General features: G+C 46.3%; 1 protein-coding gene across 1 annotated transcript in view; it reads right to left on the bottom strand.

Annotated features, from left to right (window-relative positions):
- Positions 1-24,163, bottom strand: part of LOC143955463 (uncharacterized) — a 110,110-nt gene that overhangs the window by 64,272 nt on the left and 21,675 nt on the right. Inside the window, 9 exon segments of the mRNA XM_077465506.1 lie at positions 11,161-12,540; positions 13,313-13,448; positions 13,604-13,801; positions 13,882-14,085; positions 14,166-14,263; positions 14,378-14,536; positions 16,326-16,426; positions 16,530-16,676; positions 18,919-19,928. Coding sequence (XP_077321632.1) covers positions 11,161-12,540; positions 13,313-13,448; positions 13,604-13,801; positions 13,882-14,085; positions 14,166-14,263; positions 14,378-14,536; positions 16,326-16,426; positions 16,530-16,676; positions 18,919-19,928 — 3,433 coding nt within the window.

Raw genomic sequence — 24,163 nt, 5'->3', positions numbered from 1 at the left:
TCTATTGCCTCATAGTCTTTGTCCCAATGAACATACCAGATGGTTTTACTTTGGTCGCTTACCCGGTAACGGTGGCCACCTACTGGCTGAGAACCTCTCAATGGATTGGATACGGACCAAAAGTACCTCTTTCAAGCCTAATGTTGAACCGATCTCCTTGATAACACTACCTGTTTTGGTTTTGCTGTTTCTTTTTCGATTGTCATGATTCGGACATTCCTCTTCTCATGTTATTTTTGGGCCTTTTACAACCAATTTTTATAACCATGTACGAGCGTTCTACTTGCTGAAAAAACCCAATAACATTTTTGTAAAACAAATGCTAATTAAAAAAACACGACCTCTAAATTGGTTGCATTGCATGAATCTATCTATGGCCTCTGCTGTTCAGGTTCCTGGCCCATTTTTCGGGCACCGGGCATCTAAATTACAGCGGTGGGGGTGTTTTTTGGAAGCAGCTGATTAGAGCCATAGGCTCTAATAGGCGCCCAAAAAGGTGAACAGCGGGCACATTGCTGTGCGTTCACTGTTCACTCAGCTGTGTGTACTGTACTATACTGAATACGCCTCTCAGCCAATCAGGTTGCCGGGCCCGTTACCGGTCACCCGATTGGCTGAAACACCAGGAGCTGTAATTGGATGCCTGAGAGAGGACAGAAGAAGACACGGAGGACGTGCAGGAGACTGCCGCTGACCCGCTCCGAGACAGGAAATTGCCGGGCAGCATCTGATGGGGCACACTGGCGGTATCTGATGGGGCACACTGGCGGCATCTGATGGGGCACACTAACAGCATCTGATGGGGCACAGTAGCAGCAATTGATGGGCACACTGGCAGCATCTGATGGGACACAGTAGCAGCAATTGATGGGCACACTGGTGGGCACAGTAGCAGCAATTGATGGGCACTCTGGCAGTGTTTGATGGAGCACAGTGGCTGCATTTGATGGGCACAGTGGCTGTGTTGGATGGGCACAGTGGCTGCATCTGATGGGCACAGTAGCTACGTTGATGGCACAGTAGCTGCGTTTGATGGCACAGTGGCTGCGTCTGATGGGCACAGTAGCTGCATTTGATGGGCACAGTGGCTGCGTTTGATGGCACAGTGGCTGCATTTGATGGGCATAGTAGCTGTGTTTGATGGCACAGTGGCTGAGTTTGATGGTACAGTAGCTGCAGTTGATGGTGGTTTTTTTTCAGTTTGTTTGCGCTCCCCCAAAATATTTTAGCACCAGCTGCCGCTGCTGCTGATCCATGTTTGACCCCTGGCTTGCTCTTCTGACTTGCTGCTGCCTAACTACTACAGTAGTGTATGACCTCAGCTGACTCCTGACTTGCTGCTTACTCCTGACCAATATCCCGTGCATGATTTCTGGTCTGGCTCCTGACTCCTTCTGCTGCCAAGTCTCCCCTGGTACACCTGAGGGACTTCTGCCCAGCAGTGCATCCTGCCCATCAGCCACCATCCAGTGGTCATCAACTCATCACCTCAGCCTGTCGCAGCTGGCAACCCCTGCTTCTCTGAGCATAGCACTCCCTGTTACCGCCTTCAGGGGCGCTCTACACTTAGACGCAAGGGAAGCCCTCTCAGCACTTCGGCGTCCGACCAGCTACCGTGACAGTCATGGAATTTTGGGGAGGGGGCTTTTATTTTTGAATTTTCTGCATGGGGTCCCCTTTTGGGAGAGGCCTATGTCTTTCATTTGTTTTTCTTGGGCTTTTTTAATGTGAGACCCTCATAAAAATTAGAACTTCGTCAAAGATCAGGGTCTACAATATTTTGTTGAACCCCCACAAAGTTTTTTTTTTTTCAAAACGTCATTGGTTGCTTTGGTGCACCATAACAACCAATGACTGTGTGGCTGCTTGTATCCTAGCAACTAATGACGTCATCAGGGACAGGAATTCTTTAAGTTTTGGTATAGTGCATTAGAGATAAGGCTTAAGGATCTTAAAGTATTATTTAATGAAGCGAGAAAAAAAAACTGGTGCAAGCAAAATATGTTTACAGAAAATGATAAGGCAAATACATACTACAATTGACATTAAAAGAAATGGGAATAATAGTTTCAATAACTTCAGTGTAAGTCCGATCGGATGGAGTCACTGTCCCTCAGAATGACCAATGCATACATGCATCGTTTTGATGGAAAATGGAAAGTTCTCAAGCTGTAGTCACCTTCGCTTTTCGTGGCCCATGGGGAGGATGGTTGCATAAAGAAATGTGCACCGTCTATAGCCTGCCTTAGGCCTGGAGAACTAAAATGTTTTTACGGTAACAATGTGTCTATGGAAGAGGTCACTGGCTTTGGCTATGCTGATGGAATCCCTCTCCGTTTCTCCCAAGTTTTACTGATTATGATTGTGTAGATTACTGCTATTAGGTCAAAATGGCCTGCTTGGAATACTCCTTTGAAGCTTACATGAAAGGCCTCTTGTTTGTGTATAGCTTTTATTATGTTCTGCTGTGGAAGGGGACACTGGCTTGGGCTATGCTGATGGAAGCCCTCTCTGTGTCTCCCAGCTGACTGTTCAGAGTATTTAATGGCTGAATATAAATTTTGATTACGATACCCCCATTCTGCAGACCTCGCCAAGTCAAGCCATTATGTCCTGCAGTACTTGGTTAAGCAGCTTGCAGGATTTTCTTCAGGAGACTGGCACTCCTTGATGGAAGCCCTTTTTGCGTCTCCCAGCCGACTGTTCAATCAGAGAATTGAATGGCTGGATATAAATTGTGATTTAGAATATGTCATAAAGCCTTTCTAACGGGCTGTTGGCTTGGGTGATGTCTCCTTAATGGTTTGATATTCTTAGGCATAGAACTAGAATGTTTTATGATAGCCCTTAAAAAAGTATCTGGTTCTTCGAGGCCCTGTCTTCACGATATTTACCACAGCTAATTACCATTAAGAAGTTTTACTGTTTTGAAAACTGATTACGATTGTTTAGATTACTACTACAAGGTTATAATGGCCTGTTTAGAATGCTCCTTTGAAGCTTACATGTCTTATTTGTGTATCACTTTTATTGTTTTCTGCTGTGGACGGGGACACCGGCTTGGGCTATGCTGATGGAAGCCCTCTCTGTGTCTCCCAGCCGACTGTTCAATAAGAGAATTTAATGGCTGAAAATAAATTGTGATTACGAAAATATTAATATGTCATAAAGCCTTGCTAATGGGCTGTTGGCTTGAGTGATATCTGCTTAATAGTTTCCACAATATTTACCTCGGCTAATTACCATTAAGAAGTTTTACTGATTACGATTGTGTAGATTACTGCTATAAGGTCATAATGGCCTGTTTAGAATACTCCTTTGAAGCTTACATGAAAGGCCTCTTGTTTGTGTATAGCTTTTAGTGTGTTCTGCTGTGGAAGGGCACACCGGCTTGGGCTTATGCTGATGGAATCCCTCTCTGTGTCTCCCAGCTGACTGTTCAGAGTATTTAATGGCTGAACATAAATTTTGACTACGATACCCCCATTCTGCAGAGCTCGTCACGTCAAGCCATTATGTCCTACAGTACTTGGTTAAGCAACTTGCAGGACTTTCTTCAGGAGACTGGCACTTCTTGATGGAAGCCCTCTTTCTGTCTCCCAGCCGACTGTTCAATCAGAGAATTGAATGGCTGGATATAAATTGTGATTTAGAATATGTCATAAAGCCTTTCTAACGGGCTGTTGGCTTGGGTGATGTCTCCTTATTGGTTTGATATTCTTAGGCCAAGAACTAGAATGTTTTATGATAGCCCTTAAAAAGTATCTGGTTCTTCAAGGCCCTGTCTTAACGATATTTACCACAGCTAATTACCATTAAGAAGATTTACTAATTACAATTGTGTAGATTACTGCTATAAGGTCATAATGGCCTGTTTAGAATACTCCTTTGAAGCTTACATGAAAGGCCTCTTGTTTGCGTATAGCTTTTATTGTGTTCTGCTGTAGAAGGGAACAGCGGCTTGGGCTATGCTGATGGAAGCCCTCTCTGTGTCTCCCAGCCGACTGCTCAGAGAATTTAATGGCTGGATATAAATTGTGATTATGAAAACATTTATAATATGTCATAAAGCCTTTCTAACGGGCTGTTGGCTTGGGTGATGTCTCCTTAATGGTTTGATATACTTAGGCCTGGAGAACTAGAATGTTTTATGATAGCCCTTAAAAAGTATCTGGTTCTTCAAGGCCCTGTCTTAACGATATTTACCACAGCTAATTACCATTAAGAAGTTTTACTGTTTGGAAAACTGATTACAATTGTTTAAATTACTACTACAGGGTTATAATGGCCTGTTTAGAATGCTCCTTTGAAGCTTACATGAAAGGTTTCTTGTTTGTGTATCACTTTTATTGTTTTCTGCTGTGGAAGGGAACACCGGCTTGGGCTATGCTTATGGAAGTCCTCTCTGTGTCTCCCAGCCGACTGTTCAATCAGAGAATTTAATGGCTTAATATGAATTGTGATTACGAAAATATTAATATGTCATAAAGCCTTGCTAATGGGCTGTTGGCTTGGGTGATATCTGCTTAATAGTTGTAATGACTTAGGCCTGAAGAACTAGAATTGTTTTACGATAACCTTTAAAAAGTATTTGGTTCTTCAAGGCCCTATCTTCATATTTACCATGGCTAATTACCATTAAGAAGTTTTACTGATTACGATTGTGTAGATTACTGCTATAAGGTCATAATGGCCTGTTTAGAATACTCCTTTGAAGCTTACATGAAAGGCCTCTTGTTTGTGTATAACTTTTATTATGTTCTGCTGTGGAAGGGCACACCGGCTTGGGCTATGCTTATGGAAGTCCTCTCTGTGTCTCCCAGCCGACTGTTCAATCAGAGAATTTAATGGCTTAATATGAATTGTGATTACGAAAATATTAAATAAAAGCCTTGCTAATGGGCGGTTGGCTTGGGTGATATCTGCTTAATAGTTGTAATGACTTGGGCCTGAAGAACTAGAATTGTTTTACAATAACCTTTAAAAAGTATTTGGTTCTTCAAGGCCCTGTCTTCATATTTACCACTTGATGGAAGCCCTCTTTGTGTCTCCCAACCGACTGTTCAATCAGAGAATTTAATGGCTGGATATGAATTGTGATTTATAATATGTCATAAAGCCTTTCTAACGGGATGTTGGCTTGGGTGATGTCTCCTTAATGGTTTGATATACTTAGGCCTGGAGAACTAGAATGTTTTATAATAGCCCTTAAAAAGTATCTGGTTCTTCAAGGCCCTGTCTTAACGATATTTACCACAGCTAATTACCATTAAGAAGGTTTACAGATTACAATTGTGTAGATTACTGCTATAAGGTCATAATGGCCTGTTTAGAATACTCCTTTGAAGCTTACATGAAAGGCCTCTTGTTTGTGTATAGCTTTTATTGAATTCTGCTGTGGAAGGGAACACCGGCTTGGGCTATGCTGATGGAAGCCCTCTCTGTGTCTCCCAGCCGACTGTTCAGAGAATTTAATGGCTGGATATAAATTGTGATTATGAAAACATTTATAATATGTCATAAAGCCTTTCTAACGGGCTGTTGGCTTGGGTGATGTCTCCTTAATGGTTTGATATACTTAGGCCTGGAGAACTAGAATGTTTTATGATAGCCCTTAAAAAGTATCTGGTTCTTCGAGGCCCTGTCTTAACGTTATTTACCACAGCTAATTACCATTAAGAAGGTTTACAGATTACGATTGTGTAGATTACTGCTATAAGGTCATAATGGCCTGTTTAGAATACTCCTTTGAAGCTTACATGAAAGGCCTCTTGTTTGTTTATAGCTTGTATCGTGTTCTGCTGTGGAAGGGAACACCGGCTTGGTCTATGCTGATGGAAGCCCTCTCTGTGTCTCCCAGCCGACTGTTCAATCAGAGTATTTAATGGCTGAATATAAATTTTAATCATGATACCCCCATTCTCAGGAGCGCCTCACATCACACCATTATCTCCTACAGTGCTTCGTTTAGCAACAAGAAAACTTGCAGGATTTTCGGGAAAGGAGCCACCCTAAAACCAGAAAGGACAGCAAGCATTGAGGAGAATGGCTGAAGCAGGAGGAAAGAGGACTTTTATGAACGACAAGAGGTAGAATCTGTAAGGTAAGTCTTTATTTTAAAAAGTGAGGTCCACTTGTCTACCCGAGAAACTTTAGAATTTTTCCCAAACAAATAAATTAACAAAGAAATTCTGCATTTTTTTGCTAGAAAACTTCTTTTTTTATTTTATGTCACACAATATATATTTGCACAAATGTTTATAACAAAAAAAAAGTACATTTTCGGAAAACAATACACTAAAATGAATTTTAGTGCACACAAACATGATATAATAAATTTTTAAATAAAATATAAAAGATGGGGTTGCATCGAGTAAATTGATACCCAACATATTAAACCTAAAAATTTAAACAAAAAGAGCCAAAATTTGCCCATAGGCGATTCTTGAAAAAAGCCTCTAGAATTATTGCTCTTATGCCAGCATTCAACGGTGATAACTCATGCGTGGCGCAACGCCACCATCGCCATTTATGGCACCTGCATGCCCTACGTGTGTATTCTGGCCACGGGGGGTGATTTGCATTTTCTTTATTTTTTTAATTACATTTCAATTTCTTATACTCTTTTTATTTATTTTTTATTTATTTATTTTACTATTGATTTCTATCACAAGCCTTGCTAATTTGAATTTTTAAATAACTAAATTGCCTTTTTTTTTCTTTGATTGCTATCACAAGTGGGCTAATTAGAATTTTTTCAATTATTAAATCACATTTTTTTTTTTTTTTTTGTGATTGCTATCACAAGCAGGCTAATTAGAATTTTTTCAATTATTAAATCACATTTTTTATTTTTTTATTTTAGTGATTGCTATCACAAGCAAGCTAATTAGAATTTTTTCAATGATGAAATTACATTTTTTTCATTGATTGCTATCACAAGCAGGCTAATTAGAATTTTTTCAATTATTAAATCACATTTTTTATATTTTTTTAGTGATTGCTATCACAAGCAGGCTAATTAGAATTTTTTCAATGATGAAATTACATTTTTTTCATTGATTGCTATCACAAGCAGGCTAATTACAATTTTTTCAATTATTAAATCACATTTTTTATATTTTTTTAGTGATTGCTATCACAAGCAGGCTAATTAGAATTTTTTCAATGATGAAATTACATTTTTTTTTTATTGATTGCTATCACAAGCAGGCTAATTAGAATTTTTTCAATTATTAAATTACATTTCTTCCTTTTTTTTTTTTTTTTTTTTTTAATGATTGCTATCACACGCGGGCTAATTAGAGTTTCTTCAATTATAAATTTATTGTATTTTTTTTTTTTTTACTGATTGCTATCACAAGCAGGCTAATTAGATTTTTTTTCAATTATTAAATTACATTTCCTCCCTTTTTTAATTTTTTTTTTATTGATTGCTATCACACGCGGGCTAATTAGAGTTTTTTCAATTATAAAATTATTTTATTTGTTTATTTTTTTTATTGATTGCTATCACAAGTGGGCTAATTAGAATTTTTTCAATCATTAAATTACATTTATTTATTTATTTTTTTATTGATTGCTATCACAAGCGGGCTAATTAGAATTTTTTCAATCATTAAATTACATTTATTTATTTATTTTTTTATTGATTGCTATCACAAGCGGGCTAATTTGAATTTTTTCAATTATTAAATTACATTTCTTTTTAATTTTTTTTTAACGCCCTTTCATTTTTTTATATCTAACTTTATTGTTATCTCAAGGGGGCGGACAAGCCCACAATGTGATAACATTGGACAGGTGACAGGTCCTTGTTATGGAGGCATCTGAGGTCTATTAGGCCCCTTTCACACCAATGCGTTGGTGCTTGATTAGCTGCATCCTAGCCTACTAGAGCCTGGGAATGACAGCTGTGAACCTGGAAGTGACAAAGTCCTTGTTGCTTCCAGGTTCCCCTATTGCAGAGGAAAATCGGGGGATTGGATGTTCCCTAATCTCCTCCCGATTGGCATCCTGAAGACCTTTACCGTGACGGTGGGACAGGGCCGTTCAATATGCTGTAAAAGTGATCGGGTGGCTGTAAAGCCTTCCGGATCACTTTTACAGGACAACCGACAACCCCCGAGCTGGAGCGGCGGCCCTGAGCCTGCTTTGACACCTTGACTACTGGGAAGTTTATAAATGTAGTTTGGTAGACGAAGAGGTCAATATCGTGCCAAGGCCATCAGCGAAGAAACCCTTTAATGAACATCAAGTACAATTCAAACATCTCCGGGCTGAGAGATCTAAGAGGAGCAGCTCTGCCAGAATCAAAGGGTTAGCTAAGTGGTGGGAGATATCTGATGGGGTTTAGGACATCTCATGAAGGTATCTCATGGGGTTTAGGACCTCATTCATGAAGTATAGAGCAGATACTGAGCAAAATCATCAAATAAGCCAACAATAAGATCCAACAAGGGATGGAACGGCCGGGTAGGACTCTGATTAGTATGCATCCAGTCCGTAGGTGGTAAAGAAGGATGGTTTCCCATTGTCCAGGACAGGTAGTCTCTTGGGGCACGTTGTGGACCATACCAAACCTTTTTCTCAGAACTTGTGTTTAAACTCTACAAAACGAGGTTCCCGATTTCGTAACCCCATTGAGAAATGAAGAAAAAATGGTGGTATCTTCATATTTTAGTAACACCTTTCTGCCTGGCTTTCCTTAGAACAAGGTCTCTACCTCATGGCGACAACAGGACAACCCGAGCTGCAGTGGTGGCCCTGAGCCTGCTTTGACACCTTGACTACCGGGACGTTTATAAATGTAGTTTGGTAGACGAAGAGGTCAATATCATGCTAAGGCCGTCAGCCTTAGAAAGTACAATTCAAACATCTCCGGGCTGACAGGTCTGAGAGAAGCAGCTCTGTCAGAATTAAAGGGTTAGCTAAGTGGTGGGAGATATCTGATGGGGTTTAGGACATCTCATGAAGGTATCTCATGGGGTTTAGGATATCTCATGAAGGTATCTCATGGGGTTTAGGATATCTCATGAAGGTATCTCATGGGGTTTAGGATATCTCATGAAGGTATCTCATGGGGTTTAGGATATCTCATGAAGGTATCTCATGGGGTTTAGGACATCTCATGAAGGTATCTCATGGGGTTTAGGACCTCATTCATGAAATATAGAGCAGATACTGAGCAAAATCATCAAATAAGCCAACAATAAGATCCAACAAGGGATGGAACGGCCAGGTAGGACTCTGATTAGTATACAGCCAGTCCGTAGGTGGTAAAGAAGGATGGTTTCCCATTGTCCAGGACAGGTAGTCTCTTGGGGCATGTTGTGGACCATACCAAACCTTTTTCTCAGAACTTGTGTTCAAACTCTACAAAACGAGGTTCCCGATTTCGTAACCCCATTGAGAAATGAAGAAAAAATTTTGGTATCTTCATATTTTAATAACACCCTTCTGCCTGGCTTTCCTTAGAACAAGGTCTGTACCCCATGGCAACAACAGGACAACCCGAGCTGCAGTGGTGGCCCTGAGCCTGCTTTGATACCTTGACTAACGGGACGTTTATAAATGTAGTTTGGTAGACGAAGAGGTCAATATCATGCTAAGGCCGTCAGCCTTAGAAAGTACAATTCAAACATCTCCGGGCTGACAGGTCTGAGAGGAGCAGCTCTGCCAGAATCAAAGGGTTAGCTAAGTGGTGGGAGATATCTGATGGGGTTTAGGACATCTCATGAAGGTATCTCATGGGGTTTAGGATATCTCATGAAGGTATCTCATGGGGTTTAGGATATCTCATGAAGGTATCTCATGGGGTTTAGGACATCTCATGAAGGTATCTCATGGGGTTTAGGACCTCATTCATGAAATATAGAGCAGATACTGAGCAAAATCATAAAATAAGCCAACAATAAGATCCAACAAGGGATGGAATGGCCGGGTAGGACTCTGATTAGTATACAGCCAGTCCGTAGGTGGTAAAGAAGGATGGTTTCCCATTGTCCAGGACAGGTAGTCGCTTGGGGCATGTTGTGGACCATACCAAACCTTTTTCTCAGAACTTGTGTTTAAACTCTACAAAACGAGGTTCCCGATTTCGTAACCCCATTGAGAAATGAAGAAAAAATTTTGGTATCTTCATATTTTAATAACACCTTTCTGCCTGGCTTTCCTTAGAACAAGGTCTCCTCGGCCTACCTCATGGTGACAACAGGACAACCGACAACCCCGAGCTGGAGCGGCGGCCCTGAGCCTGCTTTGACACCTTGACTACCGGAACGTTTATAAATGTAGTTTGGTAGACGAAGAGGTCAATATTGCTTCCAGGTTCTCCTATTGCAGAGGAAAATCGGGGGATTGGATGTTCCCTAATCTCCTCCCGATTGGCATCCTGAAGACCTTTACCGTGACGGTGGGACAGGGCCGTTCAATATGCTGTAAAAGTGATCGGGTGGCTGTAAAGCCTTCCGGATCACTTTTACAGGACAACCGACAACCCCGAGCTGAAGCGGCGGCCCTGAGCCTGCTTTGACACCTTGACTACCGGGACGTTTATAAATGTAGTTTGGTAGACGAAGAGGTCAATATCATGCCAAGGCCGCCAGCTAAGAAGACCTTTAATGAACATCAAGTACAATTCAAACATCTCCAGGCTGACAGGTCTGAGAGAAGCCGTTCTGCCAGAATTAAAGGGTTAGCTAAGTGGTGGGAGATATCTGATGGGGTTTAGGACATCTCATGAAGGTATCTCATGGGGTTTAGGACATCTCATGAAGGTATCTCATGGGGTTTAGGACCTCATTCATGAAATATAGAGCGGATACTGAGCAAAAGCATCAAATAAGCCAACAATAAGGTCCAACAAGAGATGGAATGGCCGGGTAGGACTCTGATTAGTAATTAGGCCAGTCTATAGGTGGTAAAGAAGGATGTTTTCCCATTGTCCAGGACAGGTAGCCTCTTGGGGCATGTTGTGGACCATACCTCAGAACTTGTGTTTAACGAGGTTCTCTGCTTTCGTAACCCCATTGAGAAACTAAGAAAAAAATGGTGGTATCTTCAAATTTTAATAACGCCTTTCTGCCTGGCTTTCCTTAGGACAAGTTCCCTGTGGCCTACCTCATGGCGGTCTGGTCATGCAAACTCTTTAAGATGCTCAGTTGCCTATCGTTCCCAATTCTTCTTCGTAGATAAGCTGTGTATGGTCCACCACGCCTGTATGGTTTATGGTGGCCAAGGAAGCAGTCTGTCCGCAAGATGGAAAAGGATCATTGGCGCTCTCGCAGGGGCTGTTCTCAATCACGGCTGGAGGTAACCACACCCCCATTGTATGGGAGTTCAGGTGACTGGAAAGGTGGGACTTCTGTGAAAAACATTTCCCGCATTCAGGGCAGGAAAACGGCTTCTCCCCAGTGTGGGACCTCTGATGTCGATTAAGGTCCGATTTGTTGTTATAACACTTCCCGCACTCAGGGCAAGAATACATCTTCTCACCCATATGATTTCTATGATGTCTGTGAAGATAGGACTTCTCCGAAAAACATTTCCCGCACTCAAAACAGGCATACGGTTTCTCCCCCGTGTGAGATCGCTGATGTATGACAAGCTCTGATCTCCGCGGATAACTTTTCCCGCACTCAAGGCAGGAATACGGCTTCTCCCCCGTGTGGGACCTCTGGTGCGTAACAAGATGCGACTTCCACGGGTAACTTTTCCCGCACTCGGAGCAGGTATACATCTTCTCGCCCGTGTGTGATCGCTGATGCACAAGAAGAGAGGACTTCTGAAAAAAACATTTCCCGCACTCGGGACAGGAATACGGTTTCCCACCGATGTGCGACTTTTGATGTCTGATAAGTGTTGATTTTAGCGGATAACATTGTCCGCAGTCAGGGCAGGAATACGGCCTCTCCCCCGTGTGAGATCTTTCATGTACAATAAGTTGTGATTTCTGTGTGTAACTTTTTCCACACTCAAGACAGGAAAAAGGCTTCTCGGACGTGTGCAACCTCTCATGTCTGGAAAGAGAGGTCTTCTCTGAAAAACATTTCCCACACTCGGAACAGGAATACGGCTTCTCTCCTGTGTGCAGTCTCTGATGTCTGTAAAGGTGGGAGTTCTCTGAAAAACATTTCCCGCAGTCGGGGCAGGAATACGGCTTCTCGCCCGTGTGAGTTCTTTGATGTTTAACAAGTTCCGATTTGCGTGGAAAACATTTCCCGCACTCAGGGCAGGAATGAAGCTTCTTCCCCATGTGAGATCTCTGATGTACAATAAGACTTAGTTCAGAGCTAAAACTTTCCCCACATTCAGGCCAGGAACATATCTCGACTTCCCGAAATCCGGCACCATCCCTCACAGTACGAGGTTGCTCTAAGTCAGAGGGATTCCATGGTCTATCCACACTGTGAAGACCACCGTATATAGTTGAGGTCATTATAATTTCTCCTCCACAATCTCCTGTGATGTCCTCATCTTCCATTTTACAGACTGAAGATAAAGTGAGACGATCCTTTGAGGGTTTCTCCATGGCGTGTCCTGGAAAAATATAAAAACATCATCAATAGATATGAGAGGGTTAGTTCACTTCCATGAAGATCCCATCTGGATCAGGTAGATATGAGTGAGGAGATGTTCTCTGTGGAGGTCCCAACCAGCCGGGACTTTTCCCCCCTCTTCAGTTCTTTGGTCCTCCTCCCAGATCACTTCTACATTTACACAGCCTTGTCAGAAGAGCAGGAACCAATGGGGGACTGGGAGGTCCATGCTCTTCACACAACCACAAGCCTAGGCACTGGGTCATGTGATCTCTGATAGACAAGAGGGTCAAAGTTCGGACCCTTTACCATAGAACAAGTGACCATAGGCCTAGGCTTCTGGTGATATTCAGCACTGGAGGGAGCTTTCAGTAGTATTTTCCTCCTGGAAAGATAAGTGTTTAAGTCTTTATGTTACTCCTTACGTTTCATCCCAACAAGGGACTATTAATAAAGTTTTGTGTTTTTAAGTCGGCTGGAAGAAGAGGGACCAACCTAAGAAAGTCTCAATCTGTGTTATCATATCTGTGCTACTGTAACTAGGAGTGACCCACAACCTAATACTGCCAGCTGAACCGCAAATAGGGTATCAGTACAGGGAGGGGACCGTTATCAACCTATTATTGGATGATATCACTCAGCTCCCGCCCTACTCTGGACCAATCAGTGAGCAGTAAGAGCAGAGATAAGAAAATAATATTTTATGGGTTTATCAAATGATGGGGGATCTAGGTGGACCCTACGTGCTGCTCTCTGAATATATGATGGGTCACCTGTGCTGAACGTTGTAGGAGTGTCCTCCTCTATGAATGTCCTCGTCATTCCAGCCTCCTCCGTATATTGCTGATCATCCCTCACATACGTCTCTTCTACTTCATCCTCAACTTTTATGGTGATCAGATCTTCACCCTAAACCAACAGAATGGCAGAAAATAACATCTGTAACATAGAAGTATTTATGATGTGAGATCACATAGAAAATATCATCTTGTAGAGTCCACACATCATCTCCACATGTCAGAGTGTTCAATCACTTTATGTTCCCGACCCTCAACTCCACCTACCTGATGATGGCGGGGGATGGTGTGACCTTCCTGTGTGGAATACAGAGGACGGGGACATCTCTCTGGGGGGTTCCTGGTATTTTGTGGCTCCATCATATCCTTGTGTCCTTCTGAAAACTCCTCCATCACTCCATACTCCTCATCCTCCTCTTTATATTCTTCTTTAACAATAATATTATAATCCCCAAAGTTTCCAGTCTGAATATATAATAAAATATTGATTGTAACAAACATGCTTGTGTATAAATAATAACTACCAATAATTGTTAATCACCTACCTGATGATGGTGGGGGATGGTGTGATCTTCCTGTGTGGAATCTCGGGAATACAGAGGACGGGGACATTTCTTTCGAGGTTTTCTGGTTTTAGGTGGCTTCGTCATATCCTTGTGTCCTGAAATCTCTTTCATCACACCATACTCATTGTCCTCCTCTTTATACTCTTCTTTAACAACAATATTATAATCCCAAAGGCTTCCACTCTGAATATATAATAAAACATTCATTGTAACAATCATACATGTATATAAACCATAACGACCAATAATTGATCCTCATCTACCTGATGATGGTGGGGGATGGTGTGACCTTCCTGTGTGGAATCCCGGGAATACAGAGGACGGGGACATCTCTCTGGTGGGTTCCCATTACTGGATCCATCTGTAGGAAACACACACACTGACTGAATACATTGTTTCTATGTGTTTATCAGATGATGGGGGATGGGTGGAGCCTCCGTACTGCTCTCTCCTTTACAATAAAGTCTCCTCTTACCCGGTGATGTGAGGGGCGGCTGATTGGCCATCATGACGTCCTTGTTGAGATTCTTGTGTCCTTCTGAATACTCCCACTCCTCCATGGAACGGAACGGCCGGTACGTTTTCTTCAGATGTGTTGATTTTCCACCAACGACCTTCTCAGTGTATGTCTTTCCTAACAGATTATAAAACTTGTATTAGATGCTGGGGATGGCGGGTTCATGTAGATGTAAATTTCGCTATGGTTGTCTTTATTATATGAACTTTGGTTAGGAAGAAAATATCTATTCCACTATTCTATATATGTGTGTATCATCATCTGCTGGAGATAAAAGACGTCACAGTGACTATGGAGGAAGAGGACGGAACATGACGGGGGGGTTACTGGGTGTAAATAGAAAAGAATAACTTATTACCTTCTCTACTGCCACTTCCAGCAATGTCTCCTTTCTACTTCTTGCCAATTCACCTCTCACCCGGAACTTCCTGTCTGTGCCTGACATCACTTCCTGTCTTCCATAGAGACTTCCTGTCTGGGTAGAAGGGAGATCACCATCTTGTGGAGCTCAGAGGAACTGCGGCCCCCCTCGAGAAACGTCTCGTAGTGTGAACGCGGCCTTGTGCTGTTTGTGTTTATGTAAAGTATATCCTTATAAATGGGGTCATCTCCACTCCTGCCAAGGGGGGGGAGAGATATATATTGCTCAACTTACTGTTACTATAAAACGACTAAAGTGCTAAGAACCTACGTGTGTAGGTTCCATCAAAACAAAAGTCCTTATACTTGTTGTGATACGACTTCAATCTTTACACCGTCACCAATGGCAAAAACGTAATATAAATCACCCGGTGGATATGAGTGAAAGGCCCACTCACCAGACCACCGTGACCCCTTTGACTAAAACGAAGGTAGGTTTAAGGCTGTGTTTGTGGGTCAGGAATCTTGTTGATGTACCGGTATGGCTATAGTTGGGAACCTTGTTTTTTTTTCTCCACCGCAGTTACCCATTAAAAAAAACAGATAAACACGGGACCATAGTGTAAAACCGTTAAATATAAAAAGAAATGAAAAATTAAAGCCAAATGGCCGCTTACATGAGTTGGTGCCTAAGCCTGGCACTGAGTATAATAGCGTAAATCACCGGGCAAATGGATAGTGAAGCCGTTCAGCTTCCGCTTGTGGGACCGTGGCATGCGTTCCACCACCGTGGTAAAACCTGGAAGTGGCCGGAAATTACGTAATAGGATTGTAACAGACCTGGGACACCTTTGGCACTCCAAAGAGAATGGTAATGCGGATTTCAGGTGGACTGAAACCCGGACACATGATTCAAAACCTCGAACTGTGGGGGCAAATCCTGGACAGATGGCAACCCTACCCAAGTGGCAGAAGGTACTTTCCTTGAGGCTCAGCCTTTGCCCTCACTCTCCTTATCAGATGAAGAGAAGCCAGGCAGATCAGGGTTGGGCCCCAGGCCTCCGTACAGATGGGATGGCAAATCACATCTCCTCTTTCAGCAGTTTCCACCTCTGCCACATGGATGCAAAGAACCCCAGCAGAGAGAAAATGATGGAAATGGCTCCTGATCTCCAAGACATGATGGTGGAAGATTAGCCATGTAACGGGGGGGGTTACAGCCGAGGACCAGCAGCCAGGTTGCAGGGTAAGTATATGGAGATTGAATGCCAAGGGTCTGCTGAGAACGCCATGATAAGGGTAGCTATGGCTGCCCACATAGACCTAACTCCTTTTTCTGTGGCCAATTAGGATGGAAAAAAAACCCTGATTACAACTCCAATATCTGAGCAGCTCTGGTAGCAGGGTTTCAGATGTGGTGCACCAGGGAAGATGGCAGCAATGGGGTCGGAAATAACCCAACACCCTCAATAAAGGGGCCCACCTGAGAAAACAGGCAGTAGCACTGAGTAGCAGGAAGCATGCACCTAGTTTTTGGAGGTCTTACGCATATCAACCAAAGCAGCCAGTATGGTTCCATGCATCTCCACCCTGAGGGCCTTTTTTCTCCAGCCAGAGGATGCATCTGTGGCATTCTTCAACCTCTGTCTGCAGAGGACACATAGATGGAAGTTTGGATCTTACTTGGGAGCAAGAAGTCTCCATGGAAGGCCAGTAGGTCCTCAGCACTTCCTCTGTGATCTGTATTTACGATGCTTTAAACAAGCTTTGAGCACCTTTCTTGAAGCCCCTCAGAACCCTCAGCTCCAGTCTGGTGGTGTTCAGGTCAAATCCTCCCGGGATGCTGCTTGCATCTATATACATGATGTTAGTGGAATTCAGTGCTGCCTGAAGCTTCCTAAAAGACATTTAACACTTCTAAGATGAAGGCTGGGTTTTTCTTTTGATTTAGCATTCCTGACTCATGGAAGAGTCACCTATAGGTCTTCATCTCAGATTTCCCTTTTCTCATGCCACCAGGCAGCAAACAGGATCTCCATGGCAGAGCCTCGAGCACATGGCCAGGCCTTAGGCTTCAGGCCTACCCAACGCAGCTGTTCCTCACACATCCGCACCAGACCAAGGTCTGGGTGGAGAGACCCTGATCACTTGACCTGCCCAAGTATACACTATATTACCAAAAGTATTGGGCCGCCTGCCTTCACACGCACATGAACTTTAATGGCATCCCAGTCTTAGTCCGTAGGGTTCAATATTGAGTTGGCCCACTCTTTGCAGCTATAACAGCTTCAACTCTTCTGGGAAGGCTGTAAACAAGGTTTAGGAGTGTGTCTATGGGAATGTTTGACCTTGTGAGGCGGGCAGCACAGTGGTGTAGTGGTTAGCACTTTCACCTAGCAGCAATAGGGTTGCTGGTTCAAATCCTGACCATGACACCATCTGCCTGGAGGTTGCATGTTCTCCCTGTGCCTGCGTGGGTTTCCTCTGGTTTCCTCCCACACTCCAAAGACATGCTGGTAGGTTAATTAGACCCTGTCTAAAACAAAATTTGCCTTAATATGTGTATGTCAATGTTGTATGTGTTTATAAGCATGTCAGGACCTTACGGGGTAAAAGACCACACAAAAAGCTGTAGATGGACTCTGGTGGCAAGAAAGCACCCTGAAGTGATTCAGTTCGCATAGGTAGCACTATACAAGTCACTCACTCACAATGATGTTAGACGAGAAGGCCTGTCTCGCAGTCTCCATTCTAATTCATCCCAAATGTGTTCTATTGGGTTGAGGTCAGGACTCCGTGCAGGCCAGTCACGTTCCTCCACCCCAAACTCTCTCATCCATGTCTTTATGGACCTTGCTTTGTGCACGTTTCCAAATCAATTGGCCGGAGAGGTATTATGGTGTGGGGGTTGTTTTTCAGGGGTTGGGCTTGGACCCTTAGTTCCAGTGAAGGGAACTCTTAAAGCGTCAGCATAACAAGACATTTTGGACAATTTCATGCTCCCAACTTTCGAAAAACAAGCTCTGGACTGCCGCACTCTTCAGAAGACCACTTTCTTTTATTGGAAAATCACATCACAGCTCAACAAACACAGCGAACAAGGAAAAATTTCTGGCGTTTCGCACTAGCTGTAGTGCTTAAGCTAGTGTGAAACATCCTTGTTCGCTGTGTTTGTTGAGCTGTGATGTGATTTTCCCATAAAAGAAAGTGGTCTTCTGAAGAGTGCGGCAGTCCCTTGTTTTTCATCTGTTGCTAGTGGTAATAGCCAGCACCTGTGGCTTCCCAGCCGAAGAGACAGTTTACAGCCTGCATGTGTGCTCCTGGAGCGGTGAGATCCCTTCTCCTTCATGCTCCCAACTTTCTTGGGGATGGCCCCTTCCAATTCCAACATGACTGCGAACCAGTGCACAAAACATGGTCCATGAAGACATGGATGTGCGAGTTTGGGGTGGAGGAACTTGACTGGCCTGCCTCAACCCCGATAGAACAGTTTTGGGATGAATTCGAGTGGAGACTACGAGCCAGGCCTTCACATCCAACATCAGTGCCTGACCTCACAAATGCTCTTCTAGAAGAATGGTCAAACATTCCCATAGACACCCTCCTAAACCTTGTGGACGGCCTTCCCAGAAGAGTTGAAGCTGTTATAGATGCAATGGGTGGGCCAACTCAATATTGAACCCTAAGGACAAAGACTGGTCTGCCATTAACCACTTGAGACCCGTGCTATAGCCGAATGACGACTACAGCGCGGATCTCCTTTTCCGGGACTACGTCTATTGACGTCGTCCCGTGCACAAGCGGCCTGTGCGTCCCCTGAGGGGCACGCGCGGCGCGCTCTGTGATCAGCGAGTCTATGAGACTCGCCTGATCACCGATCCGTGCAAGGGGTCGATCCCGACCCCTTATCACGTGATCAGCTGTCAGCCAATGACAGCTGATCATGTGATATAACGGAGCCGGTAATCGGCTATTATTCCTCCTCGCGCTGACAGCGCGAGGAGAAAAAAAAAAGCAGATCACCGGCAGTCGTGATCGGGACATGACTGTAGAGCTCTCAGTGCCTCTTGGGATATGCATATCACATATCCCAGGAGGCACTAGGGGACTTTACTTCATTTGCGATCTGCTTCAAGGACCTTTTCTCAACAATGAGTGAAGGCTTTTCACTGCCATCTCTCCCACCCAGCTCTGTGGTAAGTAGTCTCATGCAGGTGTTAACCAAATGGTTGTTAGTTTTGAGGAAGAGAGATGATCTTATGGTCGGAGAAATGATGGTGAGGAGGTTGGAGGTGGGGATGAGGTTGGAGATGGTGATGGCGATGTGGTTGGAGGTGGTGATGTGGTTGTAGGTGGGGATGTGGTTGGAGATGGTGATGTGGTTGGAGGTGGGGATGAGGTTGGAGGTGGTGATGTGGTTGTAGGTGGGGATGAGGTTGTAGGTGGGGATGAGGTTGTAGGTGGGGATGAGGTTGGAGGTGGTGATGTGGTTGTAGGTGGGGATGAGGTTGTAGGTGGGGATGAGGTTGGAGGTTGTGATGTGGTTGTAGCTGGGGATGAGGTTGTAGGTGGGGATGAGGTTGTAGGTGGGGATGAGGTTGGAGGTGGTGATGTGGTTGTAGGTGGGGATGAGGTTGTAGGTGGGGATGAGGTTGGAGGTTGTGATGTGGTTGTAGCTGGGGATGAGGTTGTAGGTGGGGATGAGGTTGTAGGTGGGGATGAGGTTGGAGGTGGTGATGTGGTTGTAGGTGGGGATGAGGTTGGAGGTTGTGATGAGGTTGTAGCTGGGGATGAGGTTGTAGGTGGGGATGAGGTTGTAGGTGGGGATGAGGTTGGAGGTGGGGGTGAGGTTGGAGGTGGGGATGAGGTTGGAGATGGTGATGGCGATGTGGTTGGAGGTGGGGATGTGGTTGGAGATGGTGATGTGGTTGGAGGTGGGGATGAGGTTGGAGGTGGTGATGTGGTTGTAGGTGGGGATGAGGTTGTAGGTGGGGATGAGGTTGTAGGTGGGGATGAGGTTGGAGGTGGGGGTGAGGTTGGAGGTGGGGATGAGGTTGGAGATGGTGATGTGGTTGGAGATGGGGATGTGGTTGGAGATGGTGATGTAGTTGGAGGTGGAGATGTGCTTGGAGGTGGTGATGGTGATGTGCTTGGAGGTGGTGGTGAGGAGGAATTACAGGAGGAATGGTGGATGGTCTATGAACTGATGGACTTATCATTGGAGTCTTCTCCAGACGTCCTGAGATTTATGAGAAGGGGGGAGAGTCGGCTGTTCCAACAAGTACAAGCTGGTAAAACCAAACTACTAAGACACAAGATTCAGACTAAAACAAAAACCTACAGGATGGACCTCACTTGTCGTGTTAGAAAGAGGAATAAAGGAAAAGGACATTTCATAATGCAAATTTGAAGGCAGTCTTTTATCAATCAATGTACAAAAAATATCTTCAGTTTACGATTGGAAATATTTATTCTTTATTTCGATCATACCTTAAAAAAAATTGTTAATATATTTCAATTTTTAGTAAATATGAAATGTTACATCTTGAAATGTTATATTTTCCATTTTCAGACAGCAGGTGGCGCTCTCCAAGCAAATGAAGCTGCCTGTGATGGCTGGTGACTACTGCACCGAAATTGTCAGTCTGGTCATGTAGTCCCTTCTTTTCATCCACAAGCAATATCTAGCTCCTTGTCTTTTGTGATGTCTTCCTTTGAAGCTTCTACTGAAGATCAGACTACACTGCTAGAGGGACCCAACCAGCAGTGACACCCCCTCCTTCTCTCTCCTAGAGGAACCCGACCGGCAGTGACACCCCCTCCTTCTCTCTCCTAGAGGGACCCAACCGGCAGTGACACCCCCTCCTTCTCTCTCCTAGAGGGACCCGACCAGCAGTGACCCCACTCCTTCTCTCTCCTAGAGGGACCCGACCAGCAGTGACACCCCCTCCTTCTCTCTCCTAGAGGGACCCAACCAGCAGTGACACCCCCTCCTTCTCTCTCCTAGAGGGACCCAACCAGCAGTGACACCTCCTCCTTCTCTCTCCTAGAGGGACCCAACCAGCAGTGACACCCCCTCCTTCTCTCTCCTAGAGGGACCCGACCAGCAGTGACACCCCCTCCTTCTCTCTCCTAGAGGGACCCAACCAGCAGTGACACCCCCTCCTTCTCTCTCCTAGAGGGACCCAACCAGCAGTGACACCCCCTCCTTCTCTCCTAGAGGGACCCAACCGGCAGTGACACCCCCTCCTTCTCTCTCCTAGAGGGACCCAACCAGCAGTGACACCCCCTCCTTCTCTCCTAGAGGGACCCAACCGGCAGTGACACCCCCTCCTTCTCTCTCCTAGAGGGACCCAACCAGCAGTGACACCCCCTCCTTCTCTCTCCTAGAGGGACCCAACCAGCAGTGACACCCCCTCCTTCTCTCCTAGAGGGACCCAACCGGCAGTGACACCCCCTCCTTCTCTCTCCTAGAGGAACCCAACCAGCAGTGACACCCCCTCCTTCTCTCTCCTAGAGGGACCCAACCAGCAGTGACACCCCCTCCTTCTCTCCTAGAGGGACCCAACCAGCAGTGACACCTCCTCCTTCTCTCTCCTAGAGGGACCCGACCAGCAGTGACACCCCCTCCTTCTCTCTCCTAGAGGGACCCAACCAGCAGTGACACCTCCTCCTTCTCTCTCCTAGAGGGACCCGACCAGCAGTGACACCCCCTCCTTCTCTCTCCTAGAGGGACCCAACCAGCAGTGACACCCCCTCCTTCTCTCTCCTAGAGGGACCCAACCAGCAGTGACACCCCCCTCCTTCTCTCTCCTAGAGGGACCCAACCAGCAGTGACACCCCCTCCTTCTCTCTCCTAGAGGGACCCAACCAGCAGTGACACCCCCTCCTTCTCTCTCCTAGAGGGACCCAACCAGCAGTGACACCCCCTCCTTCTCTCTCCTAGAGGGACCCAAACCAGCAGTGACACCCCCTCCTCCTCTCTCCTAGAGGGACCCAACCAGCAGTGACACCCCCTCCTTCTCTCTCCTAGAGGGACCCGACCAGCAGTGACACCCCCTCCTTCTCTCTCCTAGAGGGACTCAACCAGCAGTGACACCCCCTCCTCCTCTCTCCTAGAGGGACCCAACCAGCAGTGACACCCCCTCCTCCTCTCTCCTAGAGGGACCCAACCAGCAGTGACACTCCCTCCTCCTCTCTCCTAGAGGGACCCAACCAGCAGTGACACCCCCTCCTTCTCTCTCCTAGAGGGACCCAAACCAGCATTGACACCCCCTCCTCCTCTCTCCTAGAGGGACCCAACCAGCAGTGACACCCCCTCCTTCTCTCTCCTAGAGGGACCCGACCAGCAGTGACACCCTCTCCTCCTCTCTCCTAGAGGGACCCAACCAGCAGTGACACCCCCTCCTCCTCTCTCCTAGAGGGACCCAACCAGCAGTGACACCCCCTCCTCCTCTCTCCTAGAGGGACCCAACCAGCAGTGACACTCCCTCCTCCTCTCTCCTAGAGGAACCCAACCAGCAGTGACACCCCCTCCTCCTCTCTCCTAAAGGGACCCAACCAGCAGTGACGCCCCCTTCTCCTCTCTCCTAGAGGGACCCAACCAACAGTGACACCCCCTCCTTCTCTCTCCTAGAGGGACCCAACCAACAGTGACACCCCCTCCTTCTCTCTCCTAGAGGGACCCAACCAGCAGTGACACCCCCTCCTTCTCTCTCCTAGAGGGACCCAACCAGCAGTGACACCCCCTCCTCCTCTCTCCTAGAGGGACCCAACCAGCAGTGACACCCCCTCCTCCTCTCTCCTAGAGGGACCCAACCGGCAGTGACACCCCCTCCTTCTCTCTCCTAGAGGGACCCAACCAACAGTGACACCCCCTCCTTCTCTCTCCTAGAGGGACCCAACCGGCAGTGACACCCCCTCCTTCTCTCTCCTAGAGGGACCCAACCGGCAGTGACACCCCCTCCTTCTCTATCCTAGAGGGACCCAACCGGCAGTGACACCCCCTCCTTCTCTCTCCTAGAGGGACCCGACCGGCAGTGACACCCCCTCCTTCTCTCTCCTAGAGGGACCCAACCGGCAGTGACACCCCCTCCTTCTCTCTCCTAGAGGGACCCAACCGGCAGTGACACCCCCTCCTTCTCTCTCCTAGAGGGACCCAACCGGCAGTGACACCCCCTCCTTCTCTCTCCTAGAGGGGCCCAACCAGCAGTGACGCCCCCTCCTCCTCTCTCCCAGAGGGACCCAACCAGCAGTGACGCCCCCTTCTCCTCTCTCCTAGAGGAACCCAACCAGCAGTGACACCCCCTCCTTCTCTCTCCTAGAGGGACCCAACCAACAGTGACACCCCCTCCTTCTCTCTCCTAGAGGGACCCAACCAGCAGTGACACCCCCTCCTTCTCTCTCCTAGAGGGACCCAACCAGCAGTGACACCCCCTCCTCCTCTCTCCTAGAGGGACCCAACCAACAGTGACACCCTCTCCTCCTCTCTCCTAGAGGGACCCAACCAACAGTGACACCCCCTCCTTCTCTCTCCTAGAGGGACCCAACCAGCAGTGACACCCCCTCCTCCTCTCTCCTAGAGGGACCCAACCAACAGTGACACCCCCTCCTTCTCTCTCCTAGAGGGACCCAACCGGCAGTGACACCCCCTCCTTCTCTCTCCTAGAGGGACCCAACCAGCAGTGACACCCCCTCCTTCTCTCTCCTAGAGGGACCCAACCGGCAGTGACACCCCTTCCTTCTCTCTCCTAGAGGGACCCAACCGGCAATGACACCCTCTCCTTCTCTCTCCTAGAGGGACCCAACCGGCAGTGACGCCCCCTCCTTCTCTCTCCTAGAGGGACCCAACCGGCAATGACACCCTCTCCTTCTCTCTCCTAGAGGGACCCAACCGGCAGTGACGCCCCCTCCTTCTCTCTCCTAGAGGGACCCAACCGGCAATGACACCCTCTCCTTCTCTCTCCTAGAGGGACCCAACCAACAGTGACACCCCCTCCTTCTCTCTCCTAGAGGGACCCAACCGGCAGTGACACCCCCTCCTTCTCTCTCCTAGAGGGACCCAACCAGCAGTGACACCCCCTCCTTCTCTCTCCTAGAGGGACCCAACCGGCAGTGACACCCCTTCCTTCTCTCTCCTAGAGGGACCCAACCGGCAATGACACCCTCTCCTTCTCTCTCCTAGAGGGACCCAACCGGCAGTCACGCCCCCTCCTTCTCTCTCCTAGAGGGATCCAACCGGCAGCGACACATCCTCCTCCTCTCTCCTAGAGGGACCCAACCAGCAGTGACACCCCCTCTTCTAGCAGAGTAATACAGACTTTCCACTTTCAAGTAGCTGGTTGGAGCTCTCCAAGTAAATGAAGTCCTGTCCTGTAGTCTGAT

The sequence above is a fragment of the Lithobates pipiens genome, unplaced genomic scaffold, assembly GCF_037356315.1.
Source record: "Lithobates pipiens isolate NorthernLeopardFrog02 unplaced genomic scaffold, aLitPip1_a1.2 Scaffold_35, whole genome shotgun sequence".
Classification (NCBI taxonomy): Eukaryota; Metazoa; Chordata; class Amphibia; order Anura; family Ranidae; genus Lithobates; species Lithobates pipiens.
Note: the sequence above shows the minus strand (reverse complement) of the source record. Positions and strands in the feature narration are given on the sequence as shown.